This window comes from Podarcis pityusensis, assembly GCF_964106645.2.
Source record: "Podarcis pityusensis genome assembly, chromosome: 9".
NCBI lineage: Eukaryota > Metazoa > Chordata > Lepidosauria > Squamata > Lacertidae > Podarcis > Podarcis pityusensis.
Genome location: NC_138034.1, coordinates 67434167 through 67451216, shown reverse-complemented (window position 1 = coordinate 67451216; position 17050 = coordinate 67434167). Strand labels below are relative to the sequence as shown.

Here is a 17050-nt window from a genome sequence, read left to right as displayed (position 1 = left end):
ATGTGTTCTTGAAATCTGACCATTTCTCTTGGTGGCCTGGATGGAGGACCAGAAAAGGCGGGGTGAGCGTGCAGAGAACCTGAAAGGTGAAATTCCCATGTGTTGGGCCTCTGACCCAATCAACTGTTCCCACATGGCAGCCCTCTGGAGGTTGTCTAGGACAGAATGAGGCCCTCAAGCTGAAAAACGGTTCACCATACCCGTTCTAAAATCAAAACATGTGATGCGGCCTTTCTTTGAATAACACAATTGAATTTATTCATCCACAGGACGAGGGGGGACAAGTTTGAGGACTCTGAGGTTAATGTCTCCTTGCACTGCTATGTAGCTGATGACATCCAGGCCCACACGGTTGGGGAAGGTATATTCATGGCCCTCTGCCAAGACTTTTATCTCTGAAGAAAGAAAGGTGAAGGAGATCTGAAAGAAGCAGAAGGAGGAATCACAATTGGCGTTGGATACGAAACACTTTTTACAAAGCCCGATGGTGTTTGAAGACTTCTGGCAGAATGGCAGTCATTCTGGAGACGTTCCGACTTGACCATTCAGTGTCCAGGTCTTGTGCAAGAGCATCATGAGCTGCTTCGACCCCAGGGCTCTTCATGGTGGCCGAGTTTGTGCCCTTCCAAAGCCCAAGAGCCAGACCTGTCTTAACTCTACATGTTAATACATTAAAAGACTGTACAGCCATACCTTGGATCTGAAACGCCTGGGCTCCCAAACAAATCAGCTCCCAAACGATCGAAACCTGGGAGTGAGTGTTCCGGTTTCTGAACAATTTTTGGAAGCCGAACGTCTGGCACAGTTTCCAATTGACTGCAGGATGCCCCTGCAGCCAATCAGAAGCTGCATCTTGGTTTTTGAATGGTTCTGGTTTAGACCACAGCGCCACCTGCGTCCCTCTAGCTAGATTAGGGGACCATACTAGCCAAAGTATTGTTAGGGCAGCTGGCAGGATGGCCTAGGAGGGTTGGTTGACTTGGTGTGAACTTGTGAGTTTAGCAGAGTCTACACCAACCTCAGGGACGCGGGTGGCGCTGTGGGTTAAACCACAGAGTCTAGGACTTGCCGATCAGAAGGCCGCAGTTCGAATCCCCGCAATGGGGTGAGCTCCCGTTGCTCAGTCCCTCCTCCTGCCAACCTAGCAGTTCGAAAGCACGTCAAAGGGCAAGCAGATAAATAGGTACCGCTCCGGTGGCAAGGTAAACGGTGTTTCCATGTGCTGCTCTGGTTTGCCAGAAGCGGCTTAGTCATGCTGGCCACATGACCCGGAAGCTGTACGCCGGCTCCCTCGGCCAATAAAGCGAGATAAGCGCCGCAACCCCAGAGTCGGCCACGACTGGACCTAATGTTCAGGGGTCCCTTTACTAAAGTGGTGGTATAGAATGCCATAGTTTAACCATGTGTTGTGTGAATACTTCCTTTTGTCTACCCTAATCCTTCTATAACTTATATTCATTGGATGGTCCTGGTCTACGGAATTGCCAGTTTAAGTTTTGCTCCGTTTCTTGCTTTTCCAGCAACCCCAGAGTCAGCCACGACTGGACCTAATGGACAGGGGTCCCTTTACCCTTACATCAACCTCATCTTCTGGATGACAAGTCCCATCAGCCTGAGACAACATACCTGGAAGGCACCAGCTTGGCTAAAAAACAGCTGGGAAGGTGAAATATTAGAAGACGACACACAGTGGGGTTCCAGGTGTTCTGTACTTAGGCACTCCAAGTGCTGTTGGACTGCTGGCCCCATCGTGCCTGACCACTGGGCAAGCTGGCTGGGGCTGATGGGAGTTTGGAGCGCAATGTCACCTGGAGGACCACAGGTTCAACGCCCCCCCCAGCATACCTCCACCATAATGGAACCAGGACTTGCAGAGAAGCCACCCACCCACCCACCCACCCCACTTCTGCCAAGTCCTCACCTTAACTTTGCCGCCTTGCTCAAAAGGGAAGAAGTTTAGTCTCTCCTCTTTTCCCCACTTCCCCAGCTTCTTGAAATTGCAGACAATGACGTTCACATCGGTCCGGTAGTTAAAGCGAGGGTTGAAGTGAAGGACGACGTTTTCACAGTCTTGGCCCAGATTCACAACAAAGCTTGGCGAGGATAACAGATACGAAGCAAGGATGCAGAGTGAAACCAGCAGACCAACTAATACAGGCCCCCAGTACCAGGTATTGATATATATGGCCTATGCAGCTAGGAAGTCTTCAGCCCAAAGATTTAGGTTTCGTGAGAACTCTTAACTATAAAGCAAGGTTCTAGATTGCAGAGAATAATGAAGTCTTTGTCTGCCTGGAGCTGAATGTATATCCTGGGTAGGCAAACTAAGGCCTGGGGGCCAGATCCAGCCCACTCACCTTCTAAATCCGGCCCGTGGACAGTCCAGGAATCAGCGTGTTTTTACATGAGTAGAATGTGTCCTTTTATTTAAAATGCATCTCTGGGTTATTTGTGGGGCATAGGAATTCGTTCATTCCCCCCCCCCTCAAAATATAGTCCGGCCCCCCACAAGGTCTGAGGGACAGTGAACTGCTGAAAAAGTTTGCTGACGCCTGATGTATATGGCTGCGGTGGCAAGATAGAGCCCACTCCCTGCTTGTTGTGCCTTCCTTCTGCGTAGCTTTTAAGTTACTTAACTCATGTCAACCTCACAACCCCACATTCACCCTTAAATAGCTTCTTATAGAATTGTAGAGTTGGGACCCAAAGGATCATCTAGTCCAACCCCCTGCAATGCAGGACTTACAACAATCTTGCAATGTAAGCTGGCATTCTTATCCCTCTACCGCAGATGAGGGCTAGCAACTTGCAGAAAGTTGTGTCCAGGGTGGCTGTCTACCAGCTCCATCTGCTACGCAGGCTGAGACCCTACCTGCCCACAGACTGTCTTGCCAGAGCAGTGCATGCTCTGGTTATCTCCCGCTTGGACTACCACAATGCGCTCTACGTGGGGCTACCTTTGAAGGTGACCCGGAAACTACAACTAATCCAGAATGCGGCAGCCAGACTGGTGACTGGGAGAGGCCACCGAGACCATATAACACCGGTCTTGAAAGACCTACACTGGCTGCCAGTACGTTTCCGAGCACAATTCAAAGTTTTGGTGCTGACCTTTAAAGCCTTAAACGGCCTCGGTACAGTATACCTGAAGGAGCGTCTCCACCCCCTTTGTTCTACACGGACACTGAGGTCCAGTGCCGAGGGCCTTCTGGCGGTTCCCTTGCTGCGAGAAGCCAAGTTACAGGGAACCAGGCAGAGGGCCTTCTTGGTGGTGGCACCTGCCCTGTGGAACACCCTCCCACCAGGTGTCAAAGAGAACAACTACCACCAGACTTTTAGAAGACATCTGAAGGCAGCCCTGTTTAGGGAAGCTTTTAATGTTTGATGCATTACTGTATTTTAATATTTTGTTGGAAGCCGCCCAGAGTGGCTGGGGAAGCCCAGCCAGATGGGCAGGGTATAAATAATAAATTATTATTGTAATAAAGGGACCGAGCAGGGTAAGCAGAGCCTAGAGAAAAAATGGTCAAGGAGGCTATGTGTTCCCCACCTGCACATGTTTTGAAGGATTGGCAGATCAGCCATCCCAACTGTATTTTGTTGGTTAAAGAGCCTCTTCCGCAACCTGGTGCCCTTCAGGTCTTTGGGACAAGCCCCAGCCAGCACACCCAGCAGTCAGGAGTGATGGAATTTCAGTTCTGGAGGGCACCAGGTTGGGGAAGCCTGATCTAAAGGGTGGGAATTAATCCAATGAGTTCAGATTGCAAGGAGGAGGATTTCATGTGCACACTAGAACAGCAGGGAGGGGAATGAACCTTTTCCAGGTCAACGCAACATGCCAGAGGCAAACGTTGGTTGCAATTTTTACCTTTTACAGTGAGATAATTTCTATACACATTGTCACTCCTCTCTCCATCCAAGCAGGAGGCATATCGGAGTTCAAGGACACATTCCAGCCAGGCCAAAATACTTAGGAAGGGTGTGGAGCAGGGCCAGGGAAATATGCAGTCCGAGACAGGTCTGCGGGCCAGAGACAGAGAGAGATGTAGGGTCTCATCCTGCCCCAAGGCTGGGGTTCCTCACTACTGCAGTCCTGGGAACACTCTTCCCGCCTTTTCAGCTTACCTTTTGGCATCTTCCCAGCACCTCCCGTTCACTAGAACCGTGTCTCCGTGCAGAAGTTGAAGGTGGGTAGCAATCAGCTTCTACGGCAGGGGAAACCAGACAGGTTTTCAACCATAGCGATAGCATGGTGAGATTTAGGAGAGACAGAGGAAAGGAGAGGGGAAATTAGTGCCGTTACAATCTTTGGCCAGGAAACAAATTGAGCCCATGAGTCATGGGTGGAGAAGACTTTCTAATTTCTACAAGACAGGACCAAAGGATGCAGCCAGCAAAAACCAAAAAGACAAGAGCATAGGTAATACAGTGGTACCTCAGGTTACATACGCTTCAGGTTGCAGACTCTGCTAACCCAGAAATAGTGCTTCAGGTTAAGAACTTTGCTTCAGGATAAGAACAGAAATCGGGCTCCAGCGGCGCAGCAGCAGCAGCAGGAGGCCCCATTAGCTAAAGTGATGCTTCAGGTTAAGAACAGTTTCAGGTTAAGTACGGACCTCTGGAATGAATTAAGTACTTAACCAGAGGTACCACTGTATCTCATTTGTCATAGGAGGGGCAGAGCAGGGTAAACTACACTAAAGTTTCATACAATCAAACAGTATATAAATTTTATGGCATAGTAATAAAAAAATGACTTCACTCACTGGTTAAAAACACTGCAAGGCAGCAGGAGCCAGGCTAACATTACCTTGCAGAAATTGCTTAGAAGGGTACCTGCACCTTTTGCTCTATAACTTTCCTTCTAGTGGGCTAGAGATTTCTATTTTTAAAATAGAAGCTCAGAGTCTGGGCCCCCTCACAGGGAATTACCTGCCTTGGGCAGTTTGAGCATGAAAAGCTACATTTGCACACCACCATCCCCTAAAATCACATTATACTTGCTTCTCCCACAGGTAAACCACTGTTTGTAAGTTCAGTGAGACTCATCATTTCATTTATGCTGGAAATCACCATGCATTTTGATAATACGGTCTCGTCATTAACAGAGGAGAGAAAAAGATTCCATTGAGCACATGGCTTGGCTTGAGAATATGGACAGATTAGCTACATATGAACGAATTGCATGTCGACGCAAATTAAGAATGGATAAATATGAAGAAATCTGGAATGAATATTTCAGCAATAAGGCGGATAGTGGGGGGAAGTGGGGGGAGGAGAGAGAGGTGGGAAAATATTGTTTAAGAGGTGCAGTCATAGGTATATTGGTGTATTTAAATCTGAACTGTCAAATTGTGTTATTATTGTTATTATGGCTTTTGTTGTAGTGTCTTTTGTGGTTGTTGTTTGCATCAAAAAAACGATTAAATAAATTTTTAAAAAACAAACAAACAAAAACAGAGGAGAGTCCCACTGACAAAACACAAAAAAAGAATTTAGTAAGAAACCAGAAGCAACAAGACAGGGAAGGCTAGAAGTGCCACACATAGTTTCCTAGCTGATAACTGTTAACTCATTCCCAAGCTGATAAGTTTCCAGCGCTGTTCAGTGCCTGTTGCTTGTATTACCACCTCAATATCAACTGTCTCCTAGTCTTACAGCAGCAACAGAGAACCCCGGACTCACCGTCTCCATGATACAATCTCGCTAGGGTCCAGCAAGTAAGCAATACTTTCTTCTCTCTGAGATTCAATAAATCAAGCCACTTCCAGCTGCTTTTTAAAAGGTTTCAGCAAAGACTCCCCAGCTGCCCTTAAATATCTGGGGAAATTGCATCACATGACAAAAAGGTTATCCTCTGAGTGAAGACCGGCAGAAATGCAAGGAGGAAAAATCAGTCAATGGGGTGGGAAGCTAGCGGCTTTCAAATGAATAGAAACACTAATCGTAAACTCAAACAGCTGATGCTACTTCTTAATGTGCAATTGATCTCAGCAGCCTCCTGGCTTGGGCTCCTTGAAATATTTGGTCATTGCTTCTTTGATTTGATTTGGATTTTGGAAAGCAGCACAAGCAGCAAAGGCCGGCCGGCCAATTAAATTAGATTTAGATGTAAATGGCTTTTATGGGCCTGCAGCAGCAAAGTGCTCCTGATTGGTGGTGCTGGAAGCTGGTTCTCTGCTGTAAACTTTTAATTTCAGCAGGCATTTCTGGGATACAGCAGAAAGAAGCAGGAAAGCTTAAAGAGAAAACAAAGCACAAAATGTAGAAGGGCCACTTGGCTTTCTGTTCTTAGGTTCAATAACCATTTGGTGGCTGATATTCTCTCAGCACAGTGGACATTGCAGTCTGTTGCTTATTCCAACAAACTTTATGGGCCCGCAAAAGCACTATTTTAAACACAGCCTTAGCTAATTTCTCTGATGAAAATGTGGACATCCTCTTCTCCCTCGGGAAACCCAGCCAGATGGGCAGGGTATAAATATTTATTATTATTATTACTCCTGCATTTGATCTCGCCAAACACATAGATTGAATACACACATCTACATCACCTTGAGCCAATTACAAGCACTCCAGGTAACCTACCTAGCAGGAGTGTTGTAAAGAATAAATGTGAAGAAGGGAATAAATGTGGGAAGGGATCGTATACAACAGCTTCCGCAGATAAATGGAATGAAATCAAATTTTAGCTGAAAGCTGCCTTGAGTCGCTGTCAGGGAGAGAGGTGGAATATAGTAATAATAATAAAAAAAAATGATGGAAACTGTGAGAATGCTCAGAAACATACCAAAGAGTAAATCCTATTGAACTCAGTGGGAAATAGTTCTGAGTAAAAATGCTTAGGATTGCAGTATAAAGCTACCCAGTCTTTACCCAGTTACCTGGGAGTAAACTCCATTGATTACAGTGGGACTTACTTCTGAGTAGACAGTGCACGGCTCCATTTGCAGTGCCGGATTTACATATAAGCTAAATAAGCTATAACCTAGGGCCCCACTCTTTTGGGGGCCCAAAATTTTTTTTAAGGAAAAAGAAACTGGATGTACATTTCCAAAATAGAAGATAAAAAACAAATAAAATAAAACCTACATACAGCAACAGTGTTTTGTGTTGTGTAGGCTCCTGTGATGTAAGTAATGGGCCCCGCCTGCTTGCCTGCTCCCTAAAATATCACGGGTTTGCTCATTTCTATATATAAGGTGTCTACAATCTGCATATGCAAATGGCTTTAGATACCTGTTAGGTCCATAAATTACCATATAGCATATATTCAATACAAAAAACAGTGATAATTGGTTGTTGACAAAGGACAGTTGGACATTTTGTTTGTTTGTTTGTTTGTTTGTACCCCACCCATCTGGCTGGGTTTCCCCAGCCACTCTGGACGGCTTCCAACAAAAATTAAAAATACATCACAATGTCACACATTAAAAGCTTCCCTGAACAGGGCTGCCTTCAGATGTTTTCTAAATGTCAGGTAGTTGTTTATCTCTTTGACATCTAATGGGAGGGCGTTCCACAGGGCAGGCGCCACCACCGAGAAGGCCCTCTGCCTGGTTCCCTGTAGCTTTGCTTCTCGCAGAGATGGAACTGCCAGAAGGCCCTCGGCCCTGGACCTCAGTGTCCGGGCAGAACAATGGACGTGGAGACACTCCTTCAGGTATACTGGACCGAGGCTGTTTAGGGCTTTAAAGGTGAGCACCAACACTTTGAATTGTGCTCAGAAACATACTGGGAGCCAGTGTAGGTCTTTCAAGACTGGTGTTATGTGGTCACGGCAGCCGCTCCCAGTCTAGCTGCCGCATTCTGGATTAGTTGTAGTTTCCGGGTCACCTTCAAAGGTAGCCCTACGTAGAGCGCATTGCAGTAGTCCAAGCGAGAGATACCTAGAGCATTCATCACTGTGGTGAGACAGTCCATGGGCAGGTAGGGTCTCAGCCTGCGTACCAGGTGGAGCTGGTAGACAGCTGCCCCATATAAGGACCCCATTACCTTCAGTAGTTTAGGGCCTCATCAAACCTAAATCCAGCCCTGGCTGACTGGCAGAGCCTGTCCAAGGTTTTGGATGAGGGACATTCCTAGTCCTACCCAGAGAATTGAGCCAAGAATTGGACCAGGGACCTTGTGCATGTAGAGCAGGCATTCCATGTCTAAGCTAGGGCCTGACCCGTCGCTTTGGGGTAGGGTCTACTGCTGCAAAGTGCTCTGCCTGTGTGCGCGCGGAAGCCATAAAGGAAAAACTTCCATTTGTTCCTCAACCTATATTGGGCCCCAACCCCAACTCACCAGTGGAATGTGGCCCTCAAAGGCTTTTTTCCTCAACACCCCCACCCCACCCCCACCCATTCCCAAAGATCTTTAATTTTTTATGGTTCTCAATTAATGTTATTCATATGAATGTTTTGATCTCTGAAGACATATAATCAGGATAAATGAAGGTAGATTCAGAGAGGTAATAGACCAAAGAGAAAGGGAGCCGTTTGAGAGGCAAGCTAGAGTGATTTTTTGGGTGTGTGAGACTGAGGAAGGAGGAAGCGCTGGGAGAATTAAATTCTCTGTATGCAGATTGAAAATTAAGAAACAAGTGTGATAGGAGATTCTATATCTCTCTCTAGCCGCTTTGAGACTCCTTCGGGTAGTGATAAAGCGGGATATCAAGTCCAAACTCCTCCTCTTCTTCTTCTTCTTCTTCTTCTTCTTCTTCTTCTTCTTCTTCTCCTCTATTGTCTCTTTGTGTTTTATTATATTAATTTATTTCTCTCTTTTCTTTCTTTCTTTCCTCTTTTGCTCCTTTATCCTTAATTTTCCGTTGTTGTTGTTTTTTACGCTAGTTGGGTTCTTATTGTATCGTATGTTGAAAACTCTTAACATTTTAAATGTTTGGCATTTTATTATGTTTTTATATGTGCTGGAAGCCACCTGGAGGGGCTTGGGAAACCCAGTCAGATGGGCAGAGTAAAATAAAATAATAATAATAATAATAATAATAATAATAATAATAATAATAATAAAATAATAATAATAATAATAGCAGCAGCTCCTGGCCTGAAAATTGTCCCCTTCCTCCCTCTTACAAAATAAAACCATGTGAAATGACATGTATTGAAGAGAACAAGCTGTGTTTATTCAGACATGTAACAAGACAACAGTGACTTGGGACTAGGATAATCTGAGAAATCTGAGGGCTTTGATCCTGACGTCTCCTTCCACCGCAACGTACTTGATGGTCTCCAGGCCCAGCCTGTTGGGGAAGAAGATGTCATGGCCCTCTGCCAGCTGCACCTTGATCTCATAAGTGTAAAGAATGAAGGAAAGCTACAAGAAATAAAAGGAATAATCATGACCAGCGGGGGACACCACACACTTTAAAAACAAAACACATGTCCCAGGCAGCATTTGAAAGCTTTTAAAGGAATGGTTCCTGCAAGGGCACCCCAGGCTGTTCTGACCCCAAGTGTGGCAGTCTAGGGCGCATCAGAATTGCCTTGCACCCCCATTTTACTCTTATCTACAGAGAGTTAAATAAATGCTATTAATCCAGGTTAACCTGTTGGTATGGGTCGATTTTCTGCTAGTGATGCATTGCTTGTTTGCACCAGAAGCTTGTTGTTGTTGTTGTTTAGTCATTTAGTCGTGTCTGACTCTTCGTGACCCCACGGACCAGAGCACACCAGGCACTCCTGTCTTCCACTGCCTCCCGCAGTTTGGTCAAACTTATGCTGGTAGCTTCGAGAACACTATCCAACCATCTTGTCCTCTGTCTTCCCCTTCTCCTTGTGCCCTCCATCTTTCCCAGCATCAGGGTCTTTTCCAGGGAGTCTTCTCCTCTCATGAGGTGGCCAAAGTATTGGAGCCTCAGCTTCAGGATCTGTCCTTCCAGTGAGCACTCAGGGCTGATTTCCTTCAGAATGGAGAGGTTTGATCTTCTTGCAGTCCATGGGACTCTCAAGAGTCTCTCCAGCACCATAATTCAAAAGCATCAATTCTTTGGCAATCAGCCTTCTTTATGGTCCAGCTCTCACTTCCATACATCACTACTGGGAAAACCATAGCTTTAACTATACGGGCCTTTGTTGGCAAGGTGGTATCTAAAGCTACGCATTAGATATTAGGGACCCAAATTCTGAGAAAGTCCCTCCCAACAGAGATTAGACAGGCCCACTTACAAGCTAGATTTTCCATAGGCAACGATGGGTTGGTTTTTAACACACAGTTTACAAATCCCATACAAGTACTGCTCACACATGCCAGACCCCCAACCGTTGTTCTGCACACATAAACTGAACCCTGCTATGTTACAAGGAAGTCTCCCCCCGTTCACAGGGGAACCTGGAGTTCACCAGATGTTGCTGGATTATTGGTCCCATTGTGTCTGACTACCGGTCATGTTAGCTGGGGCTGATGGGAGTTGGGAGCGCAATTTCATCTGGAGGGTTGCAGGTTCAGCACCCCCAAAACACTCCCACCACAGAGACCACCGCCTGAAGAAGCCACACACCTGCCTGCTCCATTCACACACACCCTTTGATATTGCTGATCTAGTCCAGTTCTGAGTGCCACAATTTAAGAAGGATGTTGACAAGCTGGAATGTGTGCAGAGGGGGGCAAGCAAGATGGATCAAGGGTCTGGAAACCAAGCCTTATGAGGAATGGTTGAAGGAGCTGGGTATGTTTAGCATGGGAAAGAGGAGACTGAGAGGAGATAGGATGTTGTTGTTGTTTAGTCGTGTCCGACTCTTCATGACTCCATGGACCAGAGCACGCCAGGCACTCCTGTCTTCCACTGCCCCCGCAGTTTGGTCAAATTCATGTTAGTAGCTTTGAAAACACTGTCCAACCATCTCGTCCTCTGTCATCCCCTTCTCCTTGTGCTCTCCATCTTTCCCAACATCAGGGTCTTTTCCAGGGAGTCTTCTCTTCTCATGAGGTGGCCAAAGTATTGGAGCCTCAGCTTCCAGTGAGCACTCAGGGCTGATTTCCTTAAGAATGGATAGGTTTGGTCTTCTTGCAGTCCATGAGATCACTGCCTGGCCGTGGTGAAGGGGCTTGAATAACTCAGAGAAGCTATGAGCTATGCCGTGCAGGGCCACCCAAGATGGACAGGTCATAGCGGAGAGTTTTGACCAAACGTGATCCACCTGGAGCAGGAACCGACAAGCCACTGCAGTATCCCTGCCAAGAAAACTCCATGGACAAAGTCAACAGGAGATAGGATAGTCATCTTCAAATATCAAAAGGGTTGTTGTGTAGAGGATGGAGCAAGCTTGTGTTCTCCTGCTCTGGAGGCTAAGAGCTGTTCAGCAATGTAACAGATGCCCTCAGAAGGTTGTGGACTCTCCTTCCTTGGAGGTTCTTATGCAGAGGTTGGGTGGCCATCTGCCATGGCTGCTTTGGCTGAGATTCCTGAATTGTAGGACTAGATGACCTAGGACCCCTTCCAATTCTAAGATTCTATGATATACAGCTAAGTGCTCACCTTAAATTTGCCACCTTTCTCAAAAGGGAAGTCGGTTATCCTCTCTTCTTTCCCCCACACCCCATGTTTTTTGGACATGCAGATAATGGAGCTCGTGTCATTCTGGTTGTCAAAGCGCGGGTTGAAGTGAAGGATGAGATTGTCACAGTCTTCGCCCAGATTGACGGAAAACCTTTAAGAGGATGACCAGTGCAGGGAGGGAAAACGTGAACTCAGGGTGAAAGTGTTACTGGTGACTGCATTGCAGGGGTTGGACTAGATGACTCTAAGGCCCCTTCCAACTCTACAATTCGAACTTGGGACTGAAGGGCCACATTCACATCATACATTTAGAAACAGCAAGAGCTGGAACAAACTGCCTCAGGGGGAAGTGTCATAGCTAACTTACCGTATTTTTTGCTCTATAAGACTCACTTTTTCTCTCCTAAAAAGTAAGGTGAAATGTGTGTTCGTCTTATGGAGCGAATGCAGGCTGCGCAGCTATCCCAGAAGCCAGAACAGCAAGAGCGATTGCTGCTTTCACTGCGCAGCGATCCCTCTTGCTGTTCTGGCTTCTGAGATTCAGAATATTTTTTTTCTTGTTTTCCTCCTCCAAAAACTAGGTGCGTCTTGTGGTCTGGTGCGTCTTATAGAGCGAAAAATACGGTAACTAACAGTAGAAATGGTAGAAAGATTTTGACAGGTTTTTCTGAACACTTGGGGTCAAAAGAAAGTAACTTAAAACAATGGTTGTTGAGACATTTCATTCCAAATCTTCTAGACAGAGCCAGACAGAGAATGATGACAGGTGGGGGGTCCTGCCCCCCAAAACACAAATCCTGACTACACCCATGTTGGAAGATGGCCTCCGAAAGGGATCCACTGCTTTAAAAGTTAGTCAGTGCTTTGGGAATACTCTTCTCAGACTTAAAATGCAGCTAGTAATAATAATAATAATAATTTATTATTTATACCCCGCCCATCTGGCTGGGTTTCCCCAGCCACTCTGGGCGGCTTCCAACAAAACACTAAAATACAATAACCTATTAAACATTAAAAGCTTCCCTAAACAGGGCTGCCTTCAGATGTCTTCTAAAAGTCTGGTAGTTGTTTTTCTCTTTGACATCTGGTGGGAGGGCGTTCCACAGCCAGGTGCCACTACCGAGAAGGCCCTCTGCCTGGTTCCCTGTAACTTGGCTTCTCGCAGGGAGGGAGCCGCCAGAAGGCCCTCGGAACTGGACCTCAGTGTCCGGGCAGAATGATGGGGGTGGAGACGCTCTTTCAGGTATACTGGACTGAGGCCGTTTAGGGCTTTAAAGGTCAGCACCAACACTTTGAATTGTGCTCGGAAACGTACTGGGAGCCAGTGTAGGTCTTTCAAGACCAGTGTTATATGGTCTCGGTGGCCGCTCCCAGTCACCAGTCTAGCTGCCGCATTCTAGATTAGTTGTAGTTTCTGGGTCACCTTCAAAGGTAGCCCCACATAGAGCGCATTGCAGTAGTCCAAGCAAGAGATAATAGAGCATGCACCACTCTAGCGAGTCAGTCCGCGGGCAGACAGGGTCTCAGCCTGCGTACCAGGTGGAGCTGATAAACAGCTGCCCTGGACAGAGAATTGACCTGCGCCTCCATGGACAGCTCAGCTGTGAGTCCAGAATGACTCCCAGGCTACGCACCTGGTCCTTCAGGGGCACAGTTACCCCATTCAGGACCAGGGAGTCATCCACACATGCCCGCCTCTTGTCCCCCCCAAAACAGTACTTCTGTCTTGTCAGGATTCAACCTCAAGCTAGGTCATTCTGTTTCTGAATTTGGATCCAAGATAGTTCGTGGAAAAACACATCCAAACACAGGAATGACAGGATAGAGACACATGCTGCTGGTTCTTTATTCCTTACCCACCTTTCCCCCTAAGGGCAGATGCAGATGGATAGATTAAATTATTCTATTCATAGAATATATAGAAATGGCAAGACTGACAAATAGAACAAGGGAATAGGGGCAGGGAGTATTCGAAGAAGACTGGAAATATTTTATAGATTATTTGGAAATGTATTGTAAACCTATCAAAAAGTTAACAGTAACAAAATAAATTCAGCAGTAAGAAATATTGAGATATAAAGTTGAGAAAGAATAAGATGTAGGGGGAAATTAGAATGTGCAAAACAAAGAATGGAAGGGGTGGAAGTGGAGTGGATATTAATTGTGGTTTGTTTTTCCTTTTTAAAAGTGAAGCGTTGTTATTGTTTCAAGTGTAAAAATGAAAACGATAAATAAAAATTGGTGGGGAGGGAAATAAGAACATAAGAACAACATACTCTGTGGCACCTGGCAAGATCACCCCTTTCACTTGAATGGTGTCTCCTTGCTCAAGTTCAAATTCAGTGGCAGTCAATTTCTGCAGAAAGAGAAATCAGACACAAACTGAGCTGCAGTGGTGACACGGTGGGATTCAGCGGAGGAAGGGGAATTGGTGCTCTTACAATCTTTGGGCTGGTGCAAGGCTCATCCCATGCATCAAGGTTAGGACACAAAGCCTACAATACAGAAGAAAAGGAAGCAGCCGGCTATGAGTCCATAAACAAGAAGCACATGCATAATAATAATAATAATAATAATAATAATTTATTATTTATTATTTATACCCCGCCCATCTGGCTGAGTTTCCCCAGCCACTCTGGGCAGCTCCCAATCAAGTGTTAAAAACAGTACAGCGTTAAATATTAAAAACTTCCCTGAACAGGGCTGCCTTAAGATGTCTTCTGAATGTCAGGTAGTTGTTTATCTCTTTGACATCTGATGGGAGGGCGTTCCACAGGGTGGGCGCCACTACCAAGAAGGCCCTCTGCCTGGTTCCCTGTAACCTCACTTCTAGCAATGAGGGAACCACCAGAAGGCCCTTGGCGCTGGATCTCAGTGTCCGGGCTGAACGATGGGGGTGGGGACGCTCCTTCAGGTATACAGGACCGAGGCCGTTTAGGGCTTTAAAGGTCAGCACCAACACTTTGAATTGTGCTCGGAAAAGTACTCATCTCATTTGTTAGAGCAGGGGTAGGAAAGCTTTTCAGGAACTGACTTTTTTTTCTACTTTTTTTTCAGGAATTATTAGCTGCTTAGGGTCAGAAGGCTGAACTCCACTGGACCTCCAGAGTTTTCCTCCTTCCGCCCCCCCCCCCTTTATTCCTTGTTCATTTAAAAAAGATGGCGCTGGTCCCAAGAACTCCATCACTGGGCAATGTAAAACTACTGTGAATAAATAACACCACAGATCAATTGGACCAATTCACTCAAATATGCATTCTGCCAAACCCACATTTTCTGTGAAGTCCTTACTTCAAACCCATTCCCCTTTGAGCACACTGTTATAAGAATTTTAAGGTCTCCGATATAGAATGAATATTCATAAATGCACACATATCTAAATATATGAACCATGTGTCTGAAATAGAGCAATCCTGAAGCCATTTTGACTCTCCTCAAATATTCCTCTGCAGTAAGGGAGGCAAATAGGGAAAGCCTTCCCATTGTCTTTTTGCTTGCAAATCCTGTCTTAAGGCCGTATTTGTGTATTGAATAGGGCGAGCCTGTGACCTGGATTCAGGAACTAAAGCAGGCTTCCTCAACCTCTGCCCTCCAGATGTTTTGAGACTACAATTCCCATCATCCCTGCCCACTGGTCCTGCTAGCTAGGGATCATGGGAGTTGTAGGCCAAAAATATCTGGAGGGCCAAGGTTGAAGAAACCTGAACTAAAGTATTTACCATCACAAAAGAATGGCCAGGCTGCCCAGGTAAAGCAATCAGTGACCATTATCAGGTATCCTGGCAGGATTTCTGCTGTAGACCGCCTCCGATGCTGTAGTGTAGACCATCTCCGTCTGTGATGTATGTAGGATGTTTTAGGGGTGTGGTCTTGGACTACAGGGTGGGCAATTTCAAAAGTCTATATAAGGGCTTGTGCACCATTGTTCAGGGTTCTCCTCCCTCCTGTGTGTAATGAGTGGGGACCCTGTTGTGACAGTCCCTTTAATAAAGATGAGGCTTACTAGCTGCTTTGCTTCTCAATATTCTCTGGTTGGCCTCTGTTGTTTTCTCCTACCGATAGGGAACCCACTCAAGGACTCCATATGGGCTCCGGAATACCCCATATGTGAAAGGGATTAGTTTTTCTTATAATACAAAACCACATTTATGCACCCACTTCCCATTAAATTACACTGTACTTGCCTTTCCCATGGGCAGATTTTTGGACTGTAAGCTGCTAGGGACAGAGACCAGTCTTTTTCTAAGCTCCAGAAAGCTTTGTGTGTATTGATGGTACAGTGGTACCTCGGGTTACATACGCTTCAGGTTACAGACTCCGCTAACCCAGAAATAGTACCTCAGGTTAAGAACTTTGCTTCAGGATAAGAACAGAAATTGTGCTCTGGCGGCCAAGCAGCAGTGGGAGGCCCCATTAGCTAAAGTGGTGCTTCAGGTTAAGAACAGTTTCAGGTTAAGAACAGACCTCTGGAACGAATTAAGTACTTAACCCGAGGTACCACTGTATTGCATTAACAGGACACACACACACCCTGACAAAGCACCAACAATATTTAGCAAGGAACTAGAAACAACAAGATACAAAAGCACAAGCAACACTTGTCATCTAGGAAACACGCTTACTCTTCTCCTGCAAGAACAAGCTACCTATTAACACTTTCAGGTTTCTAGAACTGCTTAGTCCCAGCAGTTTATACTGCAGCCTCCCTCTGAACCGTCTCCTATTCTAACAACCAGAGAGCACCTGGAACTCACACAATCCATGGGACACTCTTGCAGGAGTCTGGCCAACAAGTAAGCAACCTTTTCTTCTATCTAATCTCAGCTCTGCAGTTTTAGCAGAACAAGCCCCAGCTGCTTTAAATAGCTGGAGGAACAGCATCACATGACAAAAAGGGTCTGCTGTGAGTGGGTGGTCTGTTCAGATACCCAGAAACGCAAGGCAGAGAAAACCTGGGTTGATTGGCAAAAAGCAGATGAATGGGAGCACTGATGATATTCTCAAACAGCTGAAGCTAGTTTGCTTTGCCAGCCCACCCTAACCTCTTGCTTTTCGGACTACAGCTCCCATCACCTGTGCTAGATGGGCTGATGGGATTTGTAGTCCAAAATACCTGGAAAGCACAAGGTTGGCAAAGCTTGCTTTATGCAATTGATTATCAGCAGCTTCCCGGCTGGCGCTCACTGGAACACTTGTCCATTCTATTTTTTACTTTGATCTGGGTTTTGGGTGCCAGCAGACCAAAAAAGACAGGTCAGCAAACAACTGAGCCAAGGAAATAAATGGTCTTCAGTGGAATAAGGTGATTGGTTCGTGGACGAGTGGGGATTTGAACCAGGTCTTGCCTGTTGTAGTCTGGAATGGCTCTAACCACTACACCACACTGGCTTCCTACCAGCTGCTGATACTATAGAACTTGCTAGTCTAGGCCAATGCAGAAGAGTCCCTTCCCACATCTTCTTGAATCTGGAGAAGCCTCAGCTGTGGACACAGCAAATCTCAGACGGGTAGCCATGCTAATTTGCTGCAACAAAGGGAGAGAGTCATTTA

At 46.0% G+C, this 17050-nt stretch overlaps 2 protein-coding genes across 3 annotated transcripts; both read right to left on the bottom strand.

Moving 5' to 3' along the window:
* Positions 1 to 255: 255 nt before the first annotated feature.
* LOC308486009 (16 kDa beta-galactoside-binding lectin-like) lies at positions 256 to 5793 on the bottom strand (the record flags this gene model as incomplete). Its single annotated transcript, XM_081022234.1, has 4 exons — positions 5686 to 5793; positions 4126 to 4205; positions 1922 to 2093; positions 256 to 420 (listed from the first exon to the last, which is right to left on the bottom strand). The coding sequence occupies exons 1-4, from the start codon at positions 5692 to 5694 to the stop codon at positions 256 to 258; spliced, it is 426 nt and encodes a 141-aa protein (XP_080878360.1). The 5' UTR covers positions 5695 to 5793.
* A 3326-nt stretch (positions 5794 to 9119) lies between these two features.
* On the bottom strand, positions 9120 to 16306 carry LOC308485409 (16 kDa beta-galactoside-binding lectin-like). 2 transcript variants are annotated; one of them, XM_081021287.1, is made up of 5 exons: positions 16255 to 16306; positions 13942 to 13995; positions 13777 to 13856; positions 11480 to 11651; positions 9120 to 9318 (listed from the first exon to the last, which is right to left on the bottom strand). In XM_081021287.1, the coding sequence occupies exons 1-5, from the start codon at positions 16261 to 16263 to the stop codon at positions 9163 to 9165; spliced, it is 471 nt and encodes a 156-aa protein (XP_080877413.1). In that variant the 5' UTR covers positions 16264 to 16306; the 3' UTR covers positions 9120 to 9162. The 2 variants fall into 2 exon arrangements, with proteins under 2 accessions (XP_080877413.1, XP_080877414.1); XM_081021288.1 differs by lacking the exon at positions 13942 to 13995 and having other exon boundaries at positions 16255 to 16303.
* Between the last annotated feature and the right edge of the window lie 744 nt (positions 16307 to 17050).